The sequence below is a fragment of the Syzygium oleosum genome, unplaced genomic scaffold (assembly GCF_021117445.2).
Source record: "Syzygium oleosum isolate NSW1041296 unplaced genomic scaffold, Sole_v2.1 Sole_v2.44, whole genome shotgun sequence".
Classification (NCBI taxonomy): Eukaryota; Viridiplantae; Streptophyta; class Magnoliopsida; order Myrtales; family Myrtaceae; genus Syzygium; species Syzygium oleosum.
Window position 1 is genome coordinate 2209596 of NW_026607528.1, and position 22779 is coordinate 2232374.

General features: G+C 37.8%; 1 protein-coding gene across 8 annotated transcripts; it reads left to right on the plus strand.

Moving 5' to 3' along the window:
• Nucleotides 1-4493: 4493 nt before the first annotated feature.
• LOC115662071 (disease resistance protein L6-like) lies at nt 4494-22072 on the plus strand. Of its 8 annotated transcripts, none has more exons than XM_056306483.1 (11): nt 4494-4682; nt 6317-6488; nt 10922-11882; nt 13258-14350; nt 16610-16903; nt 17004-18769; nt 18910-19033; nt 19129-19264; nt 21161-21305; nt 21383-21457; nt 21740-22072. In XM_056306483.1, the coding sequence occupies exons 3-6, from the start codon at nt 11188-11190 to the stop codon at nt 18762-18764; spliced, it is 3843 nt and encodes a 1280-aa protein (XP_056162458.1). In that variant the 5' UTR covers nt 4494-4682; nt 6317-6488; nt 10922-11187; the 3' UTR covers nt 18765-18769; nt 18910-19033; nt 19129-19264; nt 21161-21305; nt 21383-21457; nt 21740-22072. The 8 variants fall into 8 exon arrangements, with proteins under 8 accessions (XP_056162458.1, XP_056162455.1, XP_056162460.1 ...); XM_056306480.1 differs by lacking the exon at nt 6317-6488 and adding an exon at nt 20165-20296; XM_056306485.1 differs by lacking the exon at nt 6317-6488 and adding an exon at nt 20165-20296 and having other exon boundaries at nt 21210-21305.
• The last annotated feature ends 707 nt before the right edge of the window (nt 22073-22779 follow it).

The window sequence follows — 22779 nt, forward strand, 5'->3', positions numbered from 1 at the left end:
TTCAGAGACGCATCGCCTATGTACAAGTCAGAAGATAAAAGCTATCACATGATGATTACTTATTCTGCTGTTCAGAGCCACAGATGATGACAAGGGTATCTAAGGAGAACAGACTCTAGAGCATCAACCAAATTTTTACCAAAACCAATTAAGTTTGGTCAATCTCTCTTCATTTACTTCTTTACTGCCAAAATATCGATAATTGAATGTGACAGAAACAAATATTTCTCGACTTCATGGCATCTCCATAGACTTTTCCTTCAAAAACTGTGCATGGTGACAGGCGCACCAGCATCAACGAATCGAGGACCAGCTCCCGCCTCAGAGAAACGTTGTTCATGTCATCTGCACATTCTTTGGGGTCAAATTTATACCAATTCTGTTCACTTTTGCAAAATAACTCAATCAAATTATCATGTCTTCAACATCTTCCACTCCTCGCTGACTTGCTAGTCGCTATATAATGGTTACTCGGAGTTGATAATGGTGTTGGCGACCTAGTTGCTAGCAGTGGAGGCGAGCAATGGGATGAGTGCAATATCCGGAATACCGAAACTACCACCAATTGTTCTGCTTTTTCCCTACTATTTATACAAATTTTTTATTAAAGTTGTAAAGTTTCGTAAGTTTTATATATTTGACTTTGACCCTGTTAACTTGTACTAATTACATTCTAAGATTCACTTCCCTTTTTGATCTCTCCTAGTAGCTTTTTGCAATTTTAACCATATCCTCTTTCTTTCTTTTTTTTCCTTTTGCAATTTAATGCATGCTTCAGGTTAAAAAGAAGAATGGAATGATTAAATAATGAGCAATTAAAAAAAAAAATCAATTCGATACAAATAAACTTGAGGATTTCGAAAACTGAGCTACTGCAAAGCGCCCGTGAGATTTTACTATATTATCTTATTTTTATCTCCAGCATCATTCTCACATTTTTACGTTTCCAAAAATACTATATTTATTTACTTCTTGCACCCATCGCCTAGACAGTTTTCGTGGCTTTGTTCGTCGTAATTATACATCAACGTAAAAAGTAGATTGCTTTAGAGATTTGGGCAGACATTAGCCAAATTTCTGATATGAATCGATATGTTTTAACATGATTATTGATTTGAAAATAGCATGAATCGACAAGAATTTATATAAATAATTTTAGAGCATAATTAACAGAAAAGATTATATTTTTCAACAACACACTTCACACGATTACAAAAATTGAAAAAAAAAACAAATGAGCACGAATCCTCTAAAAGTCGACATGCAGCAAACTGATTTAATCGGAGCTATCGTGTAATCGAAGCTTTGCTACAGGCTGCGTCTTTCGCTTGGTTGAGGATCGCGAGTTCGGATTCAAAGTTCGTTGTTCTGAAGGAGGAAAGATGTTAGTCTGAAACGGAATCGATCTTGGGTTTGTCTGTGTCGTGTTGAGACAGCGAATGAGGATCGTTCGGAGGCATTTTTGTTATCTTCTTTTTTATTTCTGATGTAGCTGAACGATATGGGATATCTTGAACATTCGGATATTATTGGAATGGGAAATGCTGGCTCGGTGATGGATTTCATTTAAACAAGAGTCCCTTGCGTTGTTTTAGCGTTGGATTACTGGTCCAATTTGCACATCTTGTTGCTGGAAGAGGTTTCTCTCATCCGTGTTCATTATGGATAATGTGTCATGTGATGGCTTGTCACATACATTAGAGGTTAGATATGACGGGATTTGATAACTCTGAAAGTTCATTTTTTTCTGGAAGATTTGGTGTAAAGCGTATTGTGCAGTAGCGGTGTTAGAATTTTAGCTTGCGATTCGGTTGTTGGTCGCAGAATGCAATGTAGTGTATTTAGGCTTCACCAAGCAGCTTGATAACATACCCTACTATGTGGCTTTTGTTGACTGAGAAACAGGAGCCATGGTGAATGATCATGCAGATTCACCTAAGTTCCCTGTAAAAAAGATGAAAAGGAGACTCGACTGGCGGCCCTTTTACACCTAATAGCATGTATTATCCATGGCTGGCCTTGTCTGATGATTTGGTTCTCAAATGAAGAATGTTAAGGATGGTTAAGATGTGAAAGCCAACCTTTCCATCTTTTATAAGATGTAGATTTTCTCCCTTCAGGAGTCCTTGGAAATTTGGTATTTAGGGTAAGCTTCAGTTATCCTGTCCTTGCACCAGCATAAGTAGTGATGGAAAGAACTGAAGTTAATCTGCTTCACTCATTGTCATGCTGTACAGGTTGCTGCTACTCAGTTTTTTCTAAAAAACAGCCATCCTTGCGTGGAAGGAGCAATACATCATGACTGTCCTGTTTGCTTCGAGGTAAAGCTCTGTGATTTGATGGTTATTACGTGCGCGTTGAAATGAGTGTATAAACTAAACCAGCGGAAATGGTGATGTGTTGTTTCTATTTGATTCAAGAAATGATGGGGCAGTCTTGCCTTGCTAACACAAATTCGTAAGCGAACATCACCAGTGAGAGTTGTTTGCTGTTCAACCGGTTTGGATCCTCTGCAACGACTGCGGGAAAACATCTCAAGTCCAGTTCCATGCAGTCGTTCAGAAATGCGCCCGTTACAAGTCCTATAATACTCGCCAAACACGTGGCTGACCATGTGGCTAGGTGCTAGGACTAAGAAATTGTGATGTTCACTAATGTCCTTACTAAGGCTGTGAAGTATACGATGTCCACCGCTTTTTTGTAATGGGCTCACATTTTTTTTTGGTCTGAAATACTGATAATTCCATTGACTCAAAACAAGTTTGTGAACATCCGAAATTAAAATATCCAACAACTAATTAATAGGGGTGTGCAATGGGAACTGCCCGAATTGGGAGCCGCCCGGACCGGACCGGACTGGCCGGTTCTAGGCGATTCTAGAAGCCACTGGTCCGGTTCCCGGTTTCAGGATGGGAACTGGACCGACCGGACCTGTTCCATTTTTGAATAACAGAGAAAACTACTAAAGTGAGAGAGACTCACTCTCAATAACCGCAAGAAATCGTCAAAGAAAGTGAAGAAACTGTCAACGAATCCAACCCCACGAAGGGCATCATCCGATAGTCAAACATATGACCAACCCCAAGAACTGAAAACCGATATAAAAAGAACGAAACTTTCTCGAAGGAAAATAAGGGGGGTCAAGGAAAAAATTGCCTCGAGAGATGGAAGGAACTGAGCCAACTCTGAGCGTTCTTCGTAGCTCTAATTCTCGCTTGCCTAAAGAGTAAGCGCGAACTCATGGCTGGTAAGAATGAGAGGAATCGAATTGGATGTGTGCGACAAGAAGGATTCTCTCTGATCAGGAGCTTCGCCTAAATCCCCAGTACCACTCTCGCAAAATTGATGGCACACACATAAAGTGGTAAGTGCTTTCTTACATCACAGTTGACTTTTATTAGTTATAGTCACTAGTTCCATCGGATCCGATCGGACCGGCCCGATTCCCACTTTCTAGGAAGCGGTCCTCCCGGTCCGGTGCTAGGCCTTAGCCACCCAATCTGCAAGCAAGTTCGCCACCCTTTAGACGATGGATAAGCCGCACAAAGGAGAGGCAGGCCAAAATCATTTTACGGGCATGTTTGGGTCAGCTTTTGAAAAATGTATTTGGCAAAATGCAAAGATTTTTGAGCTAAAAGGGTTTTTCGAAATGTAAGTAGTGTTTGGTAATGTGTATTTTAAAATCACATTTGAAATCAAATTTTGGCCTAAATATCGTTTGGTAAAAATTATTTATAAAAAGATTTTTTCTGATATTAAAAAAAAATAAAAAGCTGGCCATCGACCACCACCGCCGGCCAGATCTGATCGTTGGCCAACCGCCGACGACCAGCCTTGCCTGACCTCAGGCGGCCTGAGGTCGTGCAACCTCAAGTGACGGTCGCTGGGGTCGCGCTACCCCGGTGACCGCCGCCTTGCCTGGGTCACGCGACGTAGGCGACGCCTAAGGTCCGGCGACCCCAGGAGGCGATCGCTAGGGTCGCGCGACCCCCAGGTGGCGGTCGCCGGCTGCCGGGCCAGTTGCTCGAGAAGAGGTGAACAGTGATGATGAACAGTGCCGATTACATTCCGAAAATGCAACTTGCCAAGACTCTTCATGAGCTCCATTTAGCTAAAGACCCTTGAAAAGCTTTGGAGATGTAATTGCATCTCTTCAAAGCTTGCCAAAAAATTTGCCAAATAACTTTGTATTTGCTCAAAGTACTTTAGATCTCCAAAACAGCTTTCAAATGCTGAACCAAACAGGCCAAGCTCTAATATCTCATGGACATTCAGCTCCGTTCACCAGGCAGTCCACTAAGAAAGTACAATCGCTCTCTACTTCCTCCTGTCTTCACGCAGAGCACACCCGAGTCAGACAACTCTTCCAGAAGCTGGAGACAAAGGCGTTCTTGAAAGATAAAGGCGATGACTGTCAGCTCCGTTGAGTTTCAGCTCCGTTGACGACTTTGCTCGGGTCCGGCTGGCGTGCTTGAAAGATAAAGGCGTTCCCTCTTTCGATACCAGGTTCGTGTTTGATTCGAAGCGCTTTGATACCCATTTATCCAATCGAGTGATGGGTTGATCTAAAAACTCCAGCTTTAGCCGCGGATCCCTCCAAATCAGTGCTGTCCAGTTACAAATTAGGAAGACGAGCTCGACTGTTTCCGGCGCTTTGTTGCACAGTTGACATACGGGAGAAGGTAAGATCTTTTCTTTTGTAAAGATTTTCTCCTGTGGGTAATGCATTCTGGCAAGCGCTCCATAGAAAGAGGTGTTCAAATTCCATAGTTGTGTCCAGAAAGACCTGGGAATCTGGAATGAGGTAGAGGCTGAGGCTGTTTGTTGTTGTAGGCTCGGTGGACATAGCTTGTTATAGTCGCATTTCACTGTGTATGTCCCTGAATTTATTCCCTGTCCACACAAGCCGATCCTCCTCTCAGTTTTCTCTTAGAGGGATTGCTAGAACTTCGCTAACTATATGCTCATCAAAGAGAGTCCGCAGCCTATTCTCATCCCAGGTTCTGCTTCCCTGATTAATCAGGTCCTCCACTCTTTGGGGGTCGTTTCGGTTTGCTGACCTGCCAATGACCCCCATGTTCAGCCACTTGTCCTCTCGGATTTTCATCTTTTTTCCATTTCCCACAGCCCACCTTATGTCCTTACTGATAGAGTCCCTGCCAATAAGCATACTTTGCCATCCCCAAGAAGGATGTGACCACTTTCTTGCTTTCCAAAAATCTCCTTCGGGAAAGTATATTCCTTTGAATAACTGGCTCCAAAGGGCTAACTGAGTTTGTGAGAGTCTCCAGGCTTGTTTACCCAGCATTGCTTTGTTGAAAGATATAAGATCATGAACACCCATCCCTCCACTATCTTTCCTGGCTTTGAGAGTTTCGCATTTCTTCCAATGCAGCCCAGATTTCGCCTCATTCTCCTTCTGCCAAAAAGGAAGCAATGCTTTGTTCAATCGCTCTACACACAAAAAATGAAAATTTGAAAATGGACATGGCATATTGAGGCAAAGTTTGCACAACAGTCTTAATCAGTCTCCTTTCCTGCTTTAGAAATAAGTTTTTCTGTCCAACCTTCCAACTTCATGTTTACCCTTGCTAGAATCCACGCGAACATTTGCTTTTTGGTTTGTCCCTAGTCGGATGGGATTCCCAAATACTTCCCTGTTTTGTTAATCACAGGTACTCTTAGTTTAAGACCATGTTCCTACTAAGGTTTTCCAGTCATCCCCTGCTGAAAAAAATCCCTGATTTGTTCAAATTGACAGCCTGTCCTGAAGCAAAGCAATACTGGTTCGACACTGCTGCTTAGTTCTGGCATTCCTTAACCTTTTCATCCAGAAAAAATATGGCATTGTCCGCCAAATAAAAGATGGGACAAGGTGGGGCAAAATCTATTAAGCTTGATCCCTGTGATACTCCCATCCTTGACTGCCTTGTTCAAAAGATTATGAATAAGTAGGGTGAAAGAGGGTCACCTTGCCTAATGCCTCTCATGGGTTGGAACAATTCTAGTGGCTCGACGTTAAAGCTCTAGTGGCTCACACTAGTTATGGACCTTGCATTATGTGGTTCGCGAGTGACTTTGATAGAAAAGTTGAGATTTTGAGTTAGCATATAAGTTTGGTTTCTCATATTTGCACACTCAATACTCCTAAATACACCCTAATCTCCTTATGAATAATGTTTTAGAAATTCTGCATTGCATCATAAATTTGTGGGAAAATTACACAAAAATTACCCTAATTTGGGGGGTAGTACATAGTTGCTCCTAAACTTTCGATCATTACACATTATTCCACCAAACTTTCATTTTGTTTTAGCCGTAAAACAAAGTGATGTAACCATCCTTCCAAAGGACCAGCCAAAATGGTTGGAATGGGCTGGAGCTGGCAATACAAAAGGAGACATCGAAGCATTCCATAGCATTAAGGCATCTTCAGTATTTCATGAGCATAAATCATGCCCACAATAATGCATTTTATATTCACAAAGGTAAGGTAATAATTCGTGTCCACTACTCTTTGGTTAGAACAATTGTCTGACATTATTCTATGCCATGATCTTTAAGTTATTATTTATCCCTCTGATCTATTCAAGAGCTTAGCTTAGCTACCCACTTTATCCCCATGTATTTCTGAATGGCATATTTGATGGATTGTTTATGCAATGGATTATGTATTCCGTGTATTAACTTGAGTGATTTGCTAAGAGATAATAACTGTTTTTTTTTTTTCGATAAGGCATCTAAACAATTTGAATTTCAATGCTAGAGATTTAAATATTTTTAAGAACAATAATTCGAGATCATTCCTCGGAAAGTATTTTTGGCTTATGTTGTTTTTTTCCTGTCTACGTGTATTACGAAAGGAAGATCCAATCGCAAAAATAAGATGAAAATGTTGAGGGTATTAAAAGTTCCTTCTAATTGCATAAAGGGCGCACAAATTATTATTACTTCTGATTGTTCTCGTTGTTATTGTATTATTGCCATGAAATGGGGTATTCTTTCCGTGAGTAGTTACATTTTCCTCCGTTCTTGATTTCTTCTAATCATACGTCTGATTAGCGGACTAAGTATCGGTGATGTCCATGTTTGTAACCCACCACGTATAAGAGTGGTTGGAGGAAAAAAAAATTTTAAGTTTTAGATCTCCCTTTTATCACAGATAGCTAACAACTCATGTTATTACCAGGTCATTGAATCTAAACTACAAAAGGGGTGCATCATCCATTTTCTCACCTCTAGTGATTAGCATATAGTATGCATAAATTCCATGACATCCGCGTGGTTTATTAAAATAGCATGTCTGATCTTTGATTGTGGTGGTGAATTGCTTATTGATTTGGAGATCTACTTAGTTCAGTTATGAAACTGACTCACTTACGATGTTTTGATATTAATCGAATCGAGTAAAGTAAGGTGGTTGTTCAAAGTCCTGTGATAAGAATGTGAAGCGAAAACTAAAAATTGAGGCATGATTCTAATAGTTACGGACGCGTCAAGTGTCCATAGCGTAAATTTGGGGAATAACTCCACTAGAAGATGAGTTCATGTACTTGATTAATGGATCGGATGCTTTTGGTTGCTCTTTGATGTGTCCAACAATTGAATAAGAGATATAAGGCAAAGGACTGTCTAGGAAGGACAGATATAATGCAAGCCCAAACTCACAAAAGCAAATACGTAGGACCAGCAAAGTAGTACAAGTTACTATTTAAGATGATTCGGTGAGAGTAGCTTTCTCAAAGAAAGCAATACCTCATTATACAATATATGGTTCGGACCTAAAACTAGTGTATGAGCCAAAACTGAGGCAAGTTATGTGTGCCGTTGCATTCGAGGAGGTTCAAATTTGAAAACTTATCTAAAAAACCAAAATGATTTAGAAAATTTTGTATAATTATCGATGCAAAGGACATTTTTTTTTATCTCAAGATGCTAAAAGCTCTTCTTGAAGGATTGCCTCTTAAAGTGATAGATTTTGCAAGGGATTGATCATTCTCCTTATACATATGTTTGTTGATCAATCATTTTTGCATTAATTTACCCTTTAAACATACATAGCGATTAACCAAATTTTGTTATTTGATCTTTTAGTTATTGATGCCTTTTCCCTTTTTAATAAATTTGTATTTATTTTTATAAATGTATTATTTAGTTATATTAAGGTGGTTATATTTATTTAATTTTGCAAAATTCTTATCGATCAATACGATTATCGATATTTATTATTTTGATTATTGGTATGTTACTTAATTTATTTATCTTCCATTTTCTACATTTTTCAGTTTTTTATATCAATTAAGAGTAAAAGAGAGGCTTCCTTAAGAAAAAGAATGAGATGAAAATGCAGCTTTACCTCTCAAAAGTCACGTGCATTGCACATGCTAATGAAAATATAACGAAGAGTTAACTGCTAAAACAAAATAAAAGTTAAGAGGCTATTGTCTAACAGTTGAAAAATCTACTTGTACTACCCCAAAATTCAGAGAAGTTTTGTGTAATTTCGCCTCATATAATGGAAGGGGTTGAACCATCTTTATTTACACAAGTAGGCCCTCGACTAGAGTCAACCAGTGTTCATCGACACTCCCTAGTCTTCAACAATGTTTAGCACTGTTGATGCCTTGGCTTAGTTTACTAATGTCCGAGACTGTCTTGTGATGGCTTTGATAATCAAACCGAGAGAACCTTAAAAGAAAAGTTTAAAAAAAGGGAAAAAGAAATGGAAAACTACTCATGGTGGAGGTCATCATGCTTGCTGGCCATGATTGTATAATGTTGCTGATTTTCCACCGACAAGTTGACTCCAAGATCAGAAATAACATTCTTAATTCTCCAACAGATTCTAGAATATCTTTTTTTTTCTCTTTGTTTATTTTCTACTGAAGTACTTCGCATCACATATTGCTTTGTCCATTACCAAGACCATAACTTCAGTTTCTATACTACACCGGCAATTGCACATCGAAATTCCCTTTCTCCCTCAAAATCTGAATTTGACTCGTCGTACTTATGCATTACCTTTCAAACTCTTTGGCTTCGAAAGGCCAAACTTTGCAAAAGACTTTAATTTCGGCATTTTGATTTTCCTAACATGTATATTAACAAACCCCTGCCTAAGCATGGGAACTGGGTCGTACTGCCCCACACGGACCGGCCCTCTTAGGCTCGAGGTCTGCACGGCCCCTCATAGTTAGGGTTCATGCTAGGCTGGGCCCGCTAGCAATAACGGGCTGTGCAAATGTTCGGTCTCTAGCGTAGGTTCATTTTTTGTTTTTATTTTTAAGGAGTAATGAATTGTAATTGGAACAAGAGTGATAGGATCTAAGTGACGAACTTTCAAAAATTTAACTTTGAGAAGAAACTCTTTGTAGCACGGGAAACGAAGGGGCAAAGGAGCAATAATGAAATGTTTGTAGCCACCACAAAGCATTGTCATGATTTTTTTTCCCTTGAGGGAATCTTTTGACTAAAATCTTGCCGACAACGCAAAAGCATGCTGAAAAGCATTGGTGGGTCTTCTTTTTCTTTGCTTTTTTGGTTTTATTTCCTTTTCACTGTCACTTTGCTTCTTCACAAAGATTTCCTCGGACTCCCTCAGGCCACTTTCGCCATGAATGACGGTCAAGGTCCACAAGAAATGGTTTTATGCTACTTACGAGTCATCAAACCGGTAGGTTAATTACTTTGATTGTTTGCTTGATAAATGATTCTTCTGGCCATTATTTGATAAAATGATTTTTCTTTTTGGCCAGCAGCATTTGATAAATGATTCAAGACCACAATTTTACTATTTTCTGTGGATTTTCAATGAGAACTTGTAAAATGACATGCGTTCGCTCTTTTACTTAACAGATTTTACTTAATGGCGTTTTTATTATAGTTGCTAGTAATATGTGGACGTGCACTTTTATTCAGTAAGCACACACTCTCATCCACTGAAGTTTGACAAATAAGTCTAGGTTATTCACTAGTGCTGATAATAAGCAGACTAAAATTGATATATCAAGAGATGTGACCCAATCATAATTTAACACTTAACAAGTGAATAAATAGATTTTTTAAGAATAGATGTATTGAAGCGTAGAAATCTAGACAGTTTCATTTTCTTTTAGAAACATCACTTTTGAAAAAAAGTGGTTTTTTCCATATCTCTTTAGCCTAATATTTAAGAGAATCTTGAACTTTCCACTTGGAACTTTCAACTTAATCATGGAGAATATAAACTTTTAGTTTCGTATTAAAATATCATGGAATTCCAATTTTCTTGGAAAATGTGCAGACCTTTCGAGTTTATCGAGTTAATTAAGATATTGTAGGAGCATGTCCGTATTGTAGATTTGAAGAATAAGTTCAATAGATCAATTTAGAGTTTATATCCATTTGAAGTTTATTTATTTGATACTACAATAGGTACCAGGCTCAAAGTAAGAGGGCAAAATTCCTAAGTGGGATCGAGAGCTTATTTATATTCGACAAAATACCTTTTCTAATGGAAAATAAATTAACAATAGAAAAGCAAAGTTCAACGGTGAAACCACTGGACTAGGCGTGCCCTCGTTACTGTCGTGATGCTTTGTATGTATTTATCTTGTTTGACCACTTGTCTGGAAAAAATGCACGTCTCCACCCATTGCTTGTCATGTGTGCAGATCAGGCCAATTTAATCTTATTTTAATTTGGACTTGGACCGGACGAAGCTCTGTCTCTCTTTATCTCTCTCTTCCCACTTTTCATCTTCTCCGGCAAATCCATGTACAGTCTCATCCCAATCTCTCTCTCCACTTTTCTTCTTCCCAACAAATCCACCATTGTTACGTTTATTGAAATTTTAACAGCACTTATCTTTTATTTTTGGTTTTATGTCTGATCATTGCTTCTGCATCAAAACTAACAAAGCTATCTTATTCTTCATGGGCAGGTGTCGCCTTGGATTTTCTGGTGCATTGAATCTTCCACCACACAAAGACAACGACCACAGGAGCGTGGTTATTGTTCCCGGTCAATAATGAATTACTAATTTATATCTAGCTCGACAAGTTTTACTTACTGATGCGGTTCTGGTTGCCAACTGGTTCGATTATATAATTCAAACCAATAAAGAGACAATGGGCAACGACAAGGCATCTGTGTTTCCTGAGAGGCATTCTGGTTTTCTTCTTCATCAGACTTGAAAGCAAAAACGAAATGGATCGTCTCATTTTTGGGCATTCTTTCGCTGTGCTCCTGGCACTGATCCTTTTCCCTGGGCTTGCGTTATATTTTCTCAATAAGAAGAAAGCTAGTGTGCATGGAAATGCAGAAGATGCTTATACTGGCGCATCTAGTTCGTTGACTGCGGCAACGGGAACTAATGCAGGCGGATCTAATTTGTCTTCGACAGAAACTAATAATGGAGCATCTAGTTCGTCAACCACGCCAATTGAAAACCATTACGAGGTGTTCTTGAGCTTCAGAGGTAGAGATACTCGAAAAGGCTTCACAGATCACCTCTACAATGGGCTCATCAATGCTGGAATTGATGCTTTCAAAGATGAAAAAGAGCTCCGAGAAGGCAGGAAGATCGGCCCAGATCTTTTTGCAGCCATAAAGAACAGTAAGATCCTCATCCCCATTATCTCAGTGAATTATGGTACGAGTAGTTGGTGCCTGAATGAACTGGTTCAAATAATGGAGTGCAAGAATAATACAAGGCAAATAGTGTTGCCTATATTCTACAAAGTGGAACCATCTCATGTGGGACATCAAATCGGGAGTTTTGGAGACGCGTTTCATAAGCGTGAGAGGCGTTTGCAGGGTAGGCGTTTCGACCCAATGATATTGAAGAAATGGAAGCAAGCACTTAATGAAGTCAGTTCCTTGAAAGGATGGGACGCAGAGGGGTACAATTTTTCACCAAAACGTTCTCTGCTTTCTTTTTGTTTGTGTGGGTATTTACTATTTGTTCTTATTCCTACCTGCTTCTGTTTCTTTCTTTCTTGTTTAATAAAGAAAACGCAGTAAAATCTTGCAAGCAGTAAGATCCTGTGATATATGAGTTCCATAAGTTATCCTTTTTTAAGAATTACTTTAATGATATTGACCAATCTAATTTTAGATTTTATTGTAAGGATCCCATTCGCTTGAATAATATAAGATTTTTTAAATGAATTTTTACCCTTATATCCAAAAATTTTGTAACACTACGCCCTTCTTTTTTTCATGTTTATAGTATAAGCTACGTTAATCTTCAATCCGAACTTTTCTAATTTCAAATTTATTTGAGATTAATAGTACAACTTGTTGGTGTCCAATTTGAAGCTCATAACATCATACACCATGCATGCGATTGTCAATGCCATAATTCTTTATTTTCTCAAGTTACATTTGTTAAATCATTAAAGTCGATAATTAATTGCTTTTAAAATTATATTTACAAAAGAAATGTTTGATTGCTTATATATGATGATGGTAATATAAAAAGGGAAAGGAAAATAATCTTTATTATATGTTTGTAACTTTTCAATGCATTTTCCTATCTTCAACACATAATATCTATCTCATACGCCTGCATAAATTGAAGCAATGTTCTCATTTGGGGTAAAATTATTCTTCTACTTTCCAATATAACCAAAATCAGATTGACTAAAACATAGAACATAGATACTCAAATGGAAAATAATGTACATATGTTATCTGGAAACACGCCTGGAAACTTGCAAGCATGTACAATTGCGCAAATAAGGAGAAATCCCCTCAATTGTATTCAGGTTGTTCATAATATAGCACTCTAAGCAATTTCCAGATTGATATTACAGGACTTGAATTCCCCTTGCATCAAAGTTATGACCCGTTTATTGACTGATGGCTAGACTCCCATACAAGGCTGGCTTATTGGATTTTTGCTTATTCAACCGCTCTAGAAAGTTGTCAAAGTCACATCCACGTCATACTAATATCTTGTGCAGCAACAAGTTTAAAACATACTTTCAATCCATAATGTATACAACATTAAAGATTCACTAGCGATACGCTCAAGTTTCTTCCTGTTCAATATATTATGTTAGCCTAATGAAGGTATGAGGCACGCCATATGAATGCATCCACTCGCATTTCCCAGTTTAGTCTTAGCATATGAGATATTAGATGGAGGTGTGACAGAAACAATTCTTAAACTTTTTCGATTTATCGCTAGATTTATTTATTACTCTATTCTCAATAGATAAGCAATATAAAGTTATGGTTCTGACACATTTGAACTCTTGTCACATTTGACAGGCATGAAGGAGAATTGGTAAAATCAGTTGTTCGAGAAGTGTTGAGTGAGCTGAAAAAAAAGTTTGAGTTGGATATTCCTGAAAATTTGGTCGGAATTGATAGTCGTGTGGAGAAGGTTGTGAAATTCGTAGATAATAATTCTCATGCCACCCTATTTGTAGGCATCCACGGAATGGGAGGCATTGGTAAGACAACTATTGCTAAAACCATCTACAACAAGCTCTCAAATCAATTTGAGTATCGTAGCTTCATCGCTGATATTAGGGAATCATGCAAGCATGGCGTTAAGCACTTGCAGAATCAATTAATCTCTGATATATTGAAGCAAGAAAATCAAGTTAGTAATAAGGATGAAGGGATTAAGTTCCTCTCATCCAAGTTTAAAGGTAAGAAAGTGTTGATTCTCCTTGATGACGTGGATGATGATGATCACTTGAAGGCGTTAGCTGGAAATCATAAGTGGTTTTCTTCGGGAAGTGTGATCATTATTACCACCAGAGACGAGAGTATTCTTAACAAAGCTTATGTGGACTACAAGCATGAACACGAGGAGCTGGATATAGATACATCTTTGATTCTGTTTAGTAGACATGCGTTTAGAAAGGATGCTCCTCCGAGTGAATTTGAGGTCCTCACTCATGATGTTGTATCTGTCACTGGAGGGCTTCCATTATCTCTTGAGGTTTTGGGTTCATTTTTGAACAATAAAAAGCCAAATATATGGAGAGATACGATAAACAAGTTAATGGAAGTCCCTCCTCAGAAAGTGCAAGAAAAGTTAAGTATAAGTTATCGTGCATTAGACTATAAACAAAAACAAATATTTTTGGATATTGCTTGTTTTTTCATTGGTACTGACAGGAGAATCGCATCCTACATGTGGGACGCATGTGGCTTCTTTCCAAATGAGGGAATTGAAGTATTGAGATTGATGTCATTAATAAAAGTTGGAGATGACCATAAGCTCAGAATGCATGACCAATTGAGAGATTTCGGTAGGGATATCGTCCGCAAGGAAAACGAGAAGGAGCCTCAGTACCGTAGTAGGTTATGGGACTCTGAGGAAGTTATGAAAGTGCTAAAGAGAAATAAGGTAACCGTGTCTCTTCTTTTGCTCCCTTAGTCCGTGTTTTACTGTCAGAGTGATGTTGGTCCTCTACTTAGAGCTTGCTCCAGTGAACAGAGAACCTTCTAATATTATTTCCCTCGTGTCATTTCATTGACGTGATTAGATAGTAGGATATTGCTCTTTCTTAGTAAGTATTACATTTGATCAGAGATTTTCTTAAACAAGTGTTATCTCCAAGAATGGGGTACTTTCAAATTCACTAGATACTTATAGGGGTATTCTATCTTGAAAAAATGTGTATTTCTCTAATTGATTCTGTTACGTCCTTGGCACACGCAATCAATAACTTGAATGTGTATTTTCTCTAATTGATTCTGTTACATTTGATCAGAGATTTTTTTGGGACGTTTGAAAGATTATGTTAATTTTATCCCAAGTACAAAGGGTTGGGCTTGACTTTGGGATTTGGCCGTTAGAATACTCAAACTCTAATGATCGATCATTGAAGATAAAAAAAATTGCACACTTGAAAACAAAGAACTTTGACGAGACATAGGATTTCTTGATTTTCTGAGAGGGAAGTTTATCAGGAAATGACTAATCTGAGTATGATAACGTCTGTTGGAGGTTGCTTCCATTTTCGTAATTACTCCTCTTCTCTTGGATTCCTTTGAGGTATTGATATCTAATTCCTTCTCGACGAATTATATGATCTCTTGATCGTTTTCTAAATTTTGTTGGAATATTTTATGGAGGAAAAATTGGTTAAAAAAGGGGATGATGTGGCTGGGGAAGGAAGGAATGACAAGGGTATTCGGAGAGAGTCGAGAGATTACACAAGTGGGGACGAAAGGTGCAAAATAAAATGAACTGAGGGATGATGCTAAGACGAGTACTATATATTAATTATGTGATGGGGTTGGTCAATAAGTTAGATCCAATTTGACACGGAACCCTCAGATGATCACACATAATATGAAGTGCAAATTCTGTTTGTTTCACAGAAAATAAACGATTTGGAAAATAGTTTTCCGAAAATGATCGCTGATATCGTTTGCAAAAATAAATAAACGAAAAATATTTTCATCGATCATGAAAATGTGTAAAATTATTGTTGATAATAAAAACATTTTTAATTAATTAATTATTTCAAGTGGCACAAGCGATCATAATTAGAGAAATGTTTTCCAAATTATTAACTTCAAGTTGAGCTCGATGAGGCTTGGCAAACTCTCGCAAGTGGCTGCAGTGGCATAAGGCCAGATTAGTATCCATGCAATCACATACAACAATGTGAAGTACAATAAAAAAAAAATTTGTTCGGAGAAACTAACATGGATTTGACGGTTCTTGAATTTTCTATATTACTTCTTACCTTCTTATACATAAATGATTTTTCGTAGTAGGAATAGCTATTATATTTCTAATCCATCCTGATGAAGCAATTATTCATTCGTTTGATTCAAAAATAGATTAGAAATAGCTAAAAGGGCCAAGGAATTAATAGCTATTCCATGTAGCCGAGGATAGCTTCAATTTTCATAATTCAGAAATGACAATGAATAAAATGTAAACTTGATCAAAGTCATTAAATGAGGACTTTCACTAATAATAAAAATTACATTTTATGTTAATACAACTATTATCACAAGTTTAGTTACTTTTATTGATTGTAAGTAGCACAGTCTTGTAATATCCACCAAATTTATACATAAGATAAAATGGAAAAGAAAAAGACTTCATAAGGTTAAATTCTCTTCATTTTAAGAAAAGTTTGTTTTCTCCAATTATCAAAATTATTCTAATAGCTATGTCTCTATGTGATTTTAGTTCATTTGGATCTCCAATATGAGAATTACAGAGAGAATTTTATTTCCGCTAAAATTGATCAAATCAACTTTTGATTCTGCATATTGTATTTAATTAAATCCCGTGCATTGCATGTGCAACTTAACTAGCATAGTACTGAAGCTACATTAATGGAAAGAAGAGGATTTACGAGTAGTAACGTTTTACCCTCAAAGAGCCACTAGATCAAAGGGTAAAAGTATGTTAATAATTCTTTTTAAGATCCAAGTACTTATGGACAAATTTCAAAATCGAAGTTGACATCCTTCACTTTGTTAGCCTTTATAAATATTGTTTACTGACCCAAAAAGGAAATCATATCTTCACTTTGCTAGTCTCAACGTGGATGCATGTTAATGGCACTGTGAACAAATAATGTTACATTACTTTAGTTGGATATAAATGGCATTAATGAACATTGATTCTTACTTATAGGGAACAGAAAAGATTGAGGCCGTTTATCTTAGCTCCGGCACAGCAGCTTGCCTAGGTGGCAAAATCCATGCAGATGAACAATTCAAGAATTTAACAAGACTAAGGTTCCTTCACGCGAGTGGGGCACAATTTAGTGGAGATTTTAAGAACTCAATTGAGGAGCTAAGATGGCTTCGATGGCATAATTGTCCCTTTACTTTTGAAGCAGAGAATTTTCATATAGAGGAATTAGTTGCACTCGAATTGTCAGAAAGCGAAATTTCAGATAAATGGCGAGGATGGGATTTCATTAAGGTAAGATGGAAGAACTAATTCTTTTTTTTTTTTTTTTGCTTTCTGTTGAATCATAATCACTTTGGGCTAATCCCTCAACAATTGTTATATTCTTTATCAGATGGCAAAGAATCTAAAAGTTCTTGACCTTTATCGTTGTGGATCTTTAGAAGGAACTTTCTTCCTCTCAGCTTTTAAGAATTTAGAGGTTTTAATCCTCAGATATTGTCGGAGACTAAATGAAATTGACTCTTCGATTGGAGACATGGAGAGCCTGGTACGCTTGGACTTGGAGAGATGTGAGATGCTCAAGGAGCTGCCAAACAGTATAGGAGCTTTGCAGAATCTAGAAATTCTGAATATTATGGAAAGTGGGATAAAAGAATTACCAGACAGCATAGGAGCTTTGAAGAATCTAGAAATTCTAGATATTAGAAGCACTAAAATAAAAGAATTACCCGCTGGTATTGGAAGGCTGAAAAAGCTCCAAAAGTTAAATACTTTTTGGTGCTGGGAACTCCAATCGCTGCCGGTGCTTCCTTCGAGCTTAACAGACTTGTATGTCACCTGTCAAAGTCTCCGATTGTCTTCACTTTTCCACCTAACCCATCTTAAGGAATTATATCTTGTTTTCTGCAAAGTTCTTGATTTCATCTCGGAGCTTCCATCATCAATACAAGAGCTTTCAGAGTGCTCCCAACTAGCAGATGTTGAAGAATCAGGATTACAAAAATCCCTAAACACTCCCTTTAAGTTGGAAATGCTGCATATCCATGGCGGCGAGTTTAGGGAAATACTGGACATTTCACAATTAAACCATCTGAGGATATTATCTGTCATGTCTTGCACTAACATGCTTGAAGTTCGAGGTCTTGATAGATTGAAATCTTTGGAAATCTTGACCATTGATGAGTGCGGTCCAATTGAAAGGCTGGACCTTTCAAAATCTGAGGGTATAAAAAAGTTATGTGTGGAAACTTGCGAAAATTTGGTTGAAATTCAAGGTCTCAATAGGTTGGAGTCCTTGGAAGAAATAAGTGTCTCTGGGTGCGCTTTACTTGTGAGGCTAGACCTTCCAAAATCCAAGGTTTTGAAGATATTCAATGCTAAATATTGTAAAAACTTGGTTGAAATTCAAGGTCTCGATAGGTTGGAGTTCTTGGAACGGATAGATATCTCTGGATGCACTTCAATTCAGAGGCTAGATCTTCCAAAATCCAAGGGTTTGAAGAAGTTATATGTTAGATCTTGCGAAAACTTATTCGAAATTCAAGGTCTCGATAAATTGGAGTTCTTGAAAGTGCTAAATATGTCCGGGTGCACTTCCTTTGGAAGGTTACCAGATTTATTTTGCTTTGACACCTTGAATAAGTTGGCAATCAACTGTTGTGACAACCTTCATGATATTCAGAGCCTAGAGAGATTCCCATCCTGCACAAGTTTATGGATTGAGGATTACAAGTCCTTAGCAAAATTCCCAAACTTGTCAAATTTTCGTAATTTGCGGACATTGTTCCTATCAAATTGTCATGAACTTCAGGAGATCCCGGGGCTTGAGGAGTCCACATCTCTAGAACGTATTGCTATCTCAGGATGTTCCTCGATCGAAATCTTACCTGATTTGTCATCATGTACCGACTTGATCAGTCTGGTTGTGCAAGATTGCGAGAAATTGACTGAGCTTCGAGGGCTGGAGAAATTGGAGCAACTGGTAGAATTGGACATTTCAGGATGCATGTCACTCAAAACAATACCAGAATTATCTGGAACGCGGATTTATCAAAATTATGAGGAAGATTCACAGGGCTTATATGAAGCAATGAGAGAATTTGAGTTATTCAAATGGGATGAGTCAGAATTTGAGATGGTCGATATTACCTAACAAAGGTATAAGCTACCTTTTCCCTCTTGTGATGTATAATCCAATTTTCATTTGTATTTCCCGTTTGCAATTTCTTTCAAGTTTTATTGGCTTTGCATTGAATTTCCTCGTTGACAGTGTCATTGTTTTCTTACTTGAATTCAAGGAGTCCATGGGGGAATGTTCGTGGAAGTTAATGTGTGCTTCAGCAAAATGTTTTCGCTCATCATGCCAGTAATGGAAATAGATCAAAAGGCCTCCTAAGTGCATCATTTGTCATTAGCCTTCGAGTAAGATACTTCATCCTATGCAGAGAAATAAAGATTCTCTGCATTCGATAAATTCTGGAGTGCTGGAATTACTGAGTAAAAACTGATGTGTACAGGTATTTGATAGCATGCCGAAGGTAATCGTATAGGTTGAAAGATGCTGAATGAAGGATCCTGCATGGAGGTCCTTCTGATGTAAGGTTTTTGTTTGCTCTGCGCTTACCATGCAGTTCATGACTGCATGTTTCTAAGGTACGGTTACAAATGAATTTACGGTGCAAAACGAACAGGAGTGCATCCCTTAGTGTGCCTATGCTACTGACTTGTGATAAAATTTGTCCAACGATTGTGTTTAACACATTTTATCTCACCCAATTATCTGCATTAGCTAATTAAGGTAATCGTATCAGTCGAGAAGCGCTGAATGCAACTTCTCCCGGTGTTTTGGTCATGAACAATAGGCCAGAAGAAAAACCATTGTGAATTATTTGGATCAATTGAGAAAATAGCAACTCCAATTTTCCTGACTATGAATCCATGTTCATTTGCTTTGAATCCGGGATATACCTAAAAGTCCAAGGCAAATAATGGATGAGCCCAAATAATACTTCTTACTATTTGTAGAGTTAGCAATGCCATATGTCATTTACCAGAATTTTTGAGTCAAGAAAATGATCAAGATGGCAGACATGAACGAGAATGTCTTTTGACATAATCGGCTGCACTGTGAAATGATCCCCTATATCCTGGATAAGCTCTTATTAGTGCATTTACTTGCTGTAAAGAAAAACACGAGAAGCGTTTTCATAAGTTTCCTGAGGAAACTTTCTTTTATCCTATATTCCATTTGAAAACTATCTTGCATTCATTTTGATATGTGAACAGCACATAATGTTAAGGAAATGAATCATACTATATATCCCACAAAAGAAGCAACTTAAGCTGAATTCACTACCCAATTTGATCAAAGCTTCTGTGGTTGATGATGTTAGATGCCTATTAGTTGGATTGAAAGAGTTGAAAAAGAAAATTAATATTGAGTTCGACAAACAAAGATGTGTATATGTTGGGTATAATGAGTAGTTTGCCGATGTTAGTTGCTAGATTGATTACATTTTATTCACTGGCGCGATTTGGTCATTGTTCCACCAGTTGTGATGTAAATGCTGAAATATCCAAAGGAGCTTTAGAAAGGCACTTCATAAAGGAAAAAAATTAATCAAAGGATCAAGAGCTCGATGTTTCTTGGACTTCTCCAAACTTTGACAATGCATCCTTGGAAAGGTAAAGGATGCTCGCCTATTTTTGAAATACGGAAAGTCTAGCCATTTAATATTGTGCCCAGTAATTTGGACGATTGTATTTCAATTTGGTATCATAATCAGCACCTGCATGAAGGTCTTTTGGAATCTTTATGCAAAGAGAGTTGTTTGTCTTTCAGTTTTGGATCTTCATGCTAAGGTGGAATCTATTTGATGTTTGGCTGCTAAACTCTGTTGGGTCGATAAAGAACTTGGAGGTTCTTACTTTGTGAAGCTGCTGTCGTAGTTGGCTTAGAATGGTTGTATCCGCTGCGGTTGGAAGTCTTGGAGTCGAAGTTTTGTGAGGTTGAGATCTTATTGCAGTAGATTTTGCTGTCAAAATGATAGAGGCCGTTCTTAATACCAAATTTGAAAAGGTTTCTGGTGTGAAGAACCAGGTCAAAGAGTCCAATGATGTGCATTTGAGATTGCGCTCTATTTGGGATATTGAAGTTCAATTGTAACAAAGGATCAGCTATCATGAACAAGCAATTTTGGAACCCAATTGGCCATTTATTTATCAAAAACAAATGCGCATTAATTTGTCGTGTCCCTTGTCAGTAATTGTAGCGGTCTTTATGTGCTCACTTGTTCATTATCCCAGTTGCACTCTGATTAGTTTAGCTTCACTTCCTGTTCTTAGACTTTTCTTGACCTGTCTTGATTCCATGAAATCCCATGTTTTCTTCCTCCTTTCTCCTTGAAACGTCATTTGTCGAAATTCTGGTACAGCTTGCATTATATCTAATTGGATACTGAGTGTACTTACAGTAGGAAGTATAAAAATCAGTTCACTCATTTGGCATTGGCTAAGAATGCGCACTATTTCACTCATTTTGCCTTCCAGTGATCGAGAGCCTTTGGTGACACTAACGCCTCGGATTATGCCTGGTCAGCCTAAAGAGATAAGGATAACAGAGGAAGGAGAATCTAAAAATGGACTCAAATTGTCATGACAAGGCACAGAAATTACATTGAAACAAAAGAAACAGGTAAGGTTCAATCATTCTGTGTTCCTAGTCTCTGCTTGTGTCATCATTTTCTGACTTCATTTTCCTAAATAAACAAGATGAAGAGATGGCCAGACAGAGAAGCCAATCAACTTGTCACGGAGATGCATTATAACAATGCCACCAATCAAAAGGTACTTTTAACCTATTTTTAAGTAACTGACCATGTAGTTGAATGATTATAAATGCCATTTTCAATTGAGTATTGTTTGGTTCTTATTAGCCTAGTTGGGAAGGCAGTTGAGTCATTTCTCTACTAAGAGATACCAACAATGTTGTGGTCCATGCTAAGAAGGTAGAGAGAGCATTTCGCATATTTATCACTACAGTGGGATTAGAGGCACAGCTTTATGGTAGTAAATGAGTTATGTAAAGATTTGAAATTTGATTTCATAATATCCATTTCTTTCGTCCAGCAGCCAAAGGTAGACAATAGGAAAAAGAAGCAAGAGGGCGGAGCATTTGAAGGACATTGGAAGTGTTGGATCAACAAGATCTCCAAGGAAGAGGAAAATTCACCAGAAGTAGCTGTATGAAGATTTGGAAGTCTGATATGTTTTAGTACCTTGTGTTGTTATGATAATCTTCAATTAAGATCAAGAGATGGATCTTGTTGTTTATATTTTTCTGCTAGTGTTTAAGATGTGGGAATGATACTGTTAAGACCACAAGCATTCTGCGCAACAGCCTTTTTGTGCCTGGGAGTGCGTTTGATATTTGAAAAGAAAGTGCAGTTGGCCTTACTTTTACCGAATCTGTTGGTGTTATAGACTAGGCTCTGTCCACAATAACAAGCCAAGCTTGTTAGAAGCTGGACATGAATATTCTTACCTGACAATTTCGACAAATTGTCATTCCAAAAAAACCGCAATTTTCTTCGCAAAATGAAAGAATCTAATGTTTGCATTCTAAAAATTCGATTTTTTTAATTGCAAAACACCAGCAATTTCCAGAGACATCATCACGAGGAAAACTAGAGATTTTAGTCCTCCAACTATTCAGCAGTTCCAGTGGGGGAACATGGCTCTCATCCAAGTTAAAGACCAAAGTGAAAATCCACACCATTCCTTCTTTAACTTTCCCAATCGTTTCTGCTTTCCAAGACCTCAATGTGATCTCCACAAGGCAGAATTCTCCGACGCGAGCAGCCTCACCTCCAATTTGGTCGAATTTGATGTCTTCACCTACACGGGCATAATTAGGTGGCGCGCCCTCCTCGACCCCAAGATCTGCATTGTCGCCTGCTAGATCTCAACCCATCAAACCATCTTCGTCCTTGAGGCTCAAAGCAGTTTGTGTGAGAAGTTCGAAGTGTGACTTGATGAAGAAGATGGAACGTTGATGTCGAGGAAGAGGTTTTGTTGAAGCCCAAACATTTTCTTTTTCCTCTTTTCTAACCAGAGAATAAAAGTAGATGGATAAAATAATGGAAGCGCTGGCTCATCATTTAAAAATC

What these genes read in the sequence shown, in the direction of transcription:
- LOC115662071 (XM_056306482.1), top strand. Translation starts at nt 11,188, where the DNA reads ATGGATCGTCTCATTTTTGGGCATTCTTTCGCTGTGCTCCTGGCACTG. An exon ending in AAGTGCTAAAGAGAAATAAG is followed by an intron (nt 14,351 to 16,609) that starts GTAACCGTGTCT and finishes TCTTACTTATAG; the next exon opens with GGAACAGAAAAGATTGAGGC. An exon ending in GAGGATGGGATTTCATTAAG is followed by an intron (nt 16,904 to 17,003) that starts GTAAGATGGAAG and finishes ATTCTTTATCAG; the next exon opens with ATGGCAAAGAATCTAAAAGT.